Raw genomic sequence first — 6,229 nt, forward strand, 5'->3', positions numbered from 1 at the left:
GCCCCAGGCCGAGGAAGATTGACAGTTCTTTTGTGTTTCTTCCATTTGCGAATAATCGCACTAACTGTTGTCACCTTCTCACCAAGCTGCTTGATGGTCTTGTAGCCCATTCCAGCCTTGTGTAGGTCTACAATCTTGTCCCTGACACCCTTGGAGAGCTCTTTGGTCTTGGCTATGGTGGAGAGTTTGGAATCTGATTGATTGAATGCTTCTGTGGACAGGTGTCTTTTATACAGGTAACAAGCTGAGATTAGGAGCACTCACTTTAAGAGTGTACTCCTAATCTCAGCTCGTTACCTGTATAAAAGACACATGGGAGCCAGAAATCTTTCTGATTGAGAGGGGGTTGAATACTTATTTCCCTCATTAAAATGCAAATCAATTTATAACATTTTTGACATGCGTTTTTCTGGATTTTTTAGTTGTTATTCTGTCTCTCACTGTTCAAATAAACCTACCATTAAAATGATAGACTGATCATTTCTTTGTCAGTGGGCAAACGTATAAAATCAGCAGGGGATCTATACTTTTTTCCCTCACTGTATACAGTGATTTGCATTCATTCAATCAATCAATCAATCAATCAATCAATCAATCAATCAATCAATCAAATGTATTTATAAAGCCCGTCTTACATCAGCTGATGTCACAAAGTGCTGTACAGAAACCCAGCCTAAAACCCCAAACAGCAAGCAGTGGAGATGTAGAAGCACGGAATTGTGCTTCTACATTGTGGCCAATGGAATGGGTTGAGTAAAAGGCCAGCAACACTTCGTATAATTCAGAGCCACATGAAATGACACCATATATACATTATACAGACCCTATTGAGTATTCACAACAACACTTTTACTTTGCACCTAAAATAGTTTTTACTCTTTAAACTAATATGTATTTCATATACAGTGATTTGCATTGGGGGAATTTATTTGACCTTTAAAGCATGTTTTAAAACCCACATTTAATTAAAATGTCACTGAAATATTAACAAATATTAATCATTGTTAATGTTCGGACAATTATTTTTCATATATCATGAATAAATACAAGTTATTGACACTTTTCTGCTATTACGTGGGGAACTTTTATTTTGAAGATGTATGATATTCCGTGACCCGGAAGTACTTTGTTAGGGTTGTCGATGAGATTTTGATCAATATACCCAACAGCTTTATTAATTAGATATTGTTAGCCATGTCTCAAGACGGATTTCAAACTACAGTTATAAGGACCACGCACAATAACAACACGAGGTCTGTCATGCTACTAGCTAGATACATCTATGTGATGCTCGACGCTAGCTAGTACGCTAACCCTAGATAGATTCCTGGTATAATTGTTAATAGCAATGCCATACTGTGCTTCTCGCAACGTGTACTGTCATTGGTTGCCAAATAATACAACAAACACAGCTATACCATTGAATCTAATGCAGTGACACTAATGACTGTTCATCATGGCTTTTACGCAGCTCGAGTATTCAACAACCACAGGCACCGTGTCCTGGTAAAACACCCATACAAGTTCTACATGAATATGGAACAAAAATTGGTAACCTTCCCGTGTACGTGATGGAAAAGGCCGAAGGGGAGGCGCACCAACCCAGCTTCATCTTCAACGTTACAATAGGAGATATGTCCTGCACAGGTGAGTCATCTTGCAACGTAGATCGCTAGCCATGTACGTTACACTACTTACAGTAGCTAGAGGATTAGGTCGGCTTGTATGAACAAGATGGGCTTCAGTTATATTGTCTGCCTCATTTTCAATACTTTGCATAATGTCATTCCGTTGTTGTATCCCAGGTCAAGGAGCCAGTAAAAAAGCCGCCAAACATCAGGCTGCTGAGTCTGCCCTGAACCTTCTGGAAATAGACCCTGGAACACCGTGAGTTAACATGGACGATATCTGACATGAGCATTTATGAAACCATTATGGCCACCAGTAACATTCACTTTTTACGTCTGATTTCCCCTACTGCAGCCTTCACATAAAGAAGGAGAGTAACGGCAACCCAGCGAAGCCTAACGACCAACCCAACTCAGTGGGCAAACTGCAGGTGATTGTGTTATTGCTCTTTTTGGAAGACAATAGGGCTGTGCACTGTTGTGTTGTCATCGAGTCCATTCAGGGTAACGGATGAAAAATAGTCCACATGATTATGAATAGATTGCTTGTTTTCACATCTTTGCTAATATGGATTCCTTCCCAAAGGAGCTGGCCCTGCAGCGGGGATGGCGCCTCCCTGAATACACTGTTTTCACAGAGGCAGGCCCACCTCACAAGAGAGAGTTCACTGTTACCTGCAGAATGGAGTCGCTCACAGAGACTGGTATAGTGATTCCACAGTTGTTCTTTATAATGGTTTATCATTGCATTGAAATAACATAGAGTTGTGTTTTTTTTTGGGGGGGGATTGGTGGATTATTTAAACACATTCTACCTTCGGGAAGTGTTCAATTGAGTCATTCATAGTGCTGCTGTATGTCATACCACTGATAGCAACGGGAAATTCCAAGAAGGTGGCTAAAAAGGCAGGTGCTGAGAAGATGTTGGCAAAACTTCAAAATGTGTCTGGTTGTCCTGAGATCACATGGGTATGAAGAATATTTCTTCTATTTGGCCTCTTCACAAAGAATGATGAAACATATATTTAGGACATTTTGTCATCTAGAATGTATGTAATGTGTATTGTTTGACCAACTCATTCCAGATCCCAAAGCCCGGTGTCCGATTGGAGAACTTGCGTAACTCCTCAGCAGAGAAGATGTCTCTCCTAAGAAGGAACCCACTCAGTATTCCCAACACAGACTACATCCAGATGATGCTGGAGCTGTCCCAAGAGCAGGGCTTTGAAGTCACATACTTTGACATTGGTGAGTAGAGTTCATCTCTTCATTTTACTGAAATCAACTCATAGATGTGAATTTTTGTCTGTTTATCAGAATGGCTAAACAGGGGCCTATTCCAGGTGTATTGTACAGTGTGTCTGTCGTTTGCTTGGCAGATGAGCTGACAGTGAACGGGCAGTACCAGTGCCTGGCAGAGCTGTCCACCTCACCCGTCACCGTATGCCACGGCACAGGCATCTCCTGCGGCAACGCACATAACGACGCCGCACACAACGCTCTCCAGTACATCAAGATCATGGCTTCCATCAAATGAGCGATCGTAGTTTAAGGAAAAACATATTTCATCTCAACTGAAAGGTGTCGCTATCCTCCATCTACCCCAGTGTTGTGTGGAATTGGTGAATATTGAAGGAAGTATCAATAGAAATCATGCCATTCAGACAAATCTACCTAGTTGATGTTTTTTTTTTTTTTACAGTGACAGGAAACACAGTTCATCACCTGTGGTGTCTGTCAGCCATTTTTAAATTACTTTAAGAAAAAGTGTTAAAGCTAATCCTGTGGAGTTTATGTTTTATGGAAAAACAAGGACAAGGGAATAGAATGGACACTAGTCTTGAAAGGCCTTGCTGCCAAAATGTTGACATGTTGAGAACAGTCTCCACCCTATCCCATTGTTGACATGTTGAGAACAGTCTCCACCCTATCCCATTGTTGACATGTTGAGAACAGTCTCCACCCTATCCCATTGTTGACATGCTGAGAACAGTCTCCATCCTATCCCATTGTTGACGTGTTGAGAACAGTCTCCACCCTATCCCATTGTTGACGTGTTGAGAACAGTCTCCACCCTATCCCATTGTTGACGTGTTGAGAACAGTCTCCACCCTATCCCATTGTTGACGTGTTGAGAACAGTCTCCACCCTATCCCATTGTTGACGTGTTGAGAACAGTCTCCACCCTATCCCATTGTTGAGAACAGTCTCCACCCTATCCCATTGTTGAGAACAGTCTCCACCCTATCCCATTGTTGACATGCTGAGAACAGTCTCCACCCTATCCCATTGTTGACATGTTGAGAACAGTCTCCACCCTATCCCATTGTTGACGTGTTGAGAACAGTCTCCACCCTATCCCATTGTTGAGAACAGTCTCCACCCTATCCCATTGTTGACGTGTTGAGAACAGTCTCCACCCTATCCCATTGTTGACGTGTTGAGAACAGTCTCCACCCTATCCCATTGTCGTTGTTTTTCTATACATGCAATAGTGTATTGAATGATAAATGTAAAACTATTTGCACTGAACAAAATTAGTGAGAGAACTTGTTTTGTCTCGTTTACTCATAAGCCTATGATAAAGGAATTTATCAATGAATTTGATGAAACACTAACGTAAATCTACCCCTCATTTTTCACATAGGGATATTTTCTAAATAATGAAGCAGATTGACAAAGGTCAGTTTGATAAATTAAGTAGGAACAAACTAAATATTCATTACACATTGGTATTTTGTTTGTACATTATATTTGGTTGATTTAATTGGTTATCATTCCTCTTTGCCAAGTCAAGATTCAATTACATTAGTGTGAAACACTTTTCCATAGTGTATATTAATGACATAGTCCATTATAACTTTTAGTTTGATTTTAGAGTGAAGTTTGAGCTTTGGTTAACACCATTATATTAGTTTCGTTTTTATTGCATTTGATTCCGTCAAACAGGACTTGTGTTTCATGTAACTACCACATGTCTTAACAGAGAACAAGACCAACAGCAGGTTTAGTTTAGTGTCAAAACAAAAACAACTGCTCAATTGGGCTCCAGAGTGGTGCAGCGGTCTAAGACACTGCATCTCAGTGCTAGAGGTGTCACTACAGACTCTGGTTCGATTCCAGGCTGTATCACAACCGGCCGTGATTGGGAGTCCCATAGAGCGGCGCGCTATTGGCCCAGCGTCGTCCGGGTTAGGCCATCATTGTAAATAAGAATGTGTTCTTAACTGACTTGCCTAGTTAAATAAAAATACAAATTTAATTAGAAAAAGTAACATTTGGCTTGTTTAGGTTGAATTGTGCTTACATCATATGAGATGATATAAATCTACGTCTAGACTATGAAAATATGTATTTCTTTTTGTGAAATAGATATTTAAGTTAAGGGTAGCAAGGTTGCATACTCGGAAACATGGGGACAACTCCTGTCTTAGACTTCAAGGCCGCCATTTTGTTGTCTTCTTCGCTCTACAAAGAGACAATAATTGGAATCTTGGCAGCTTTGGTGTTGATGACTAAGAAGGTAGTCACCCTGTTGTGATTGGTGACGTCATGCTTTTCAGTCTACCTGCAATGTAGCCTAGTTATGTCAGCTGTGTATGAAGTCATTTTGCTGTGTGTGTGTTTTGAAGGCTTTGAGTTTGTGCTGGTTGAAATGTTATGCTAATGACGGGATGATATTTGCTACCGGATTTCACCTTGTCCTGAGTTTCTGTCACAAAGCCTAGATTCGGTGGTTTAACCATATTTTGGTTTCCTTTATTAACAAGGTGTGTATTGTATGTAATGTTTTTGGTGGACTCATCCCAAACGTGTGCTGTGTACCTGACCACATTAATACACAACTATTACATGTGAAGTGGGACAGACATGTTAAATAAATCTACTTGACATTGATCTCATTCTAAATTTGACCCCTTTTTTTAAACAATCATGAAAAATATAAATATATTTAAAAAAAACATTTTTTTTTACCTCAGATTTGAACCAGTACTGTAGACTATATAGACTAGCCTGATTTGTAGGAGAGTGAACACTATTTTGGTTTCTGTGACTAATAATACAGTCTCTTGGTATGGGTCAACATGGCAGCAGCAGCACTGACGAAAAAACCCAAATAGCCCACAAAATATTCTTGCAATCCGGTGCAATAATTCCTTCACTTGTTGAGTCACTGGCAACCCAGTCCATTACTGCTATCTACTGTGCAGGAGACTCAGTGTGATGATATTACAATAACTACTCTAGTAGGTACTTAACATGAAACTACTATACCAGGGCTTTTCAACTCTTACCCTACGAGGTCTGGAGCCTGCTGGTTTTCTGTTCTACCTTATTAATTGCACACACCTGATGTCCCAGTTCTAAATCAGTCCCTGATTAGAGGGTACCAATGGGAAAAAAATGTAGTGGAACTGGCTTCGAGGTCCAGAGTTGAGTTTGAAGGTACTATACCAATCTTAGTAATGCTTGGCTGAAACTATTACACTAACCTTAGTAATGCTTGGCTCAAACTACTACACTAACCTCAGTAATGCTTGGCTCAAACTACTACACTAACCTCAGTAATGCTTGGCTGAAACTACTACACTAACCTCAGT

At 40.3% G+C, this 6,229-nt stretch overlaps 1 protein-coding gene across 1 annotated transcript; it reads left to right on the forward strand.

The window, feature by feature from the left end:
* The first annotated feature begins 1,088 nt into the window (after positions 1 to 1,088).
* Positions 1,089 to 5,525, forward strand: LOC106582463 (interferon-inducible double-stranded RNA-dependent protein kinase activator A homolog). The gene is made up of 8 exons (XM_014165605.2): positions 1,089 to 1,253; positions 1,472 to 1,647; positions 1,806 to 1,887; positions 1,984 to 2,059; positions 2,215 to 2,332; positions 2,503 to 2,597; positions 2,714 to 2,876; positions 3,008 to 5,525. The coding sequence occupies exons 1-8, from the start codon at positions 1,195 to 1,197 to the stop codon at positions 3,163 to 3,165; spliced, it is 927 nt and encodes a 308-aa protein (XP_014021080.1). The 5' UTR covers positions 1,089 to 1,194; the 3' UTR covers positions 3,166 to 5,525.
* Positions 5,526 to 6,229: the final 704 nt, after the last annotated feature.

Source organism: Salmo salar, chromosome ssa21 (genome assembly GCF_905237065.1).
Source record: "Salmo salar chromosome ssa21, Ssal_v3.1, whole genome shotgun sequence".
In the NCBI taxonomy this organism is placed as follows: Eukaryota; Metazoa; Chordata; class Actinopteri; order Salmoniformes; family Salmonidae; genus Salmo; species Salmo salar.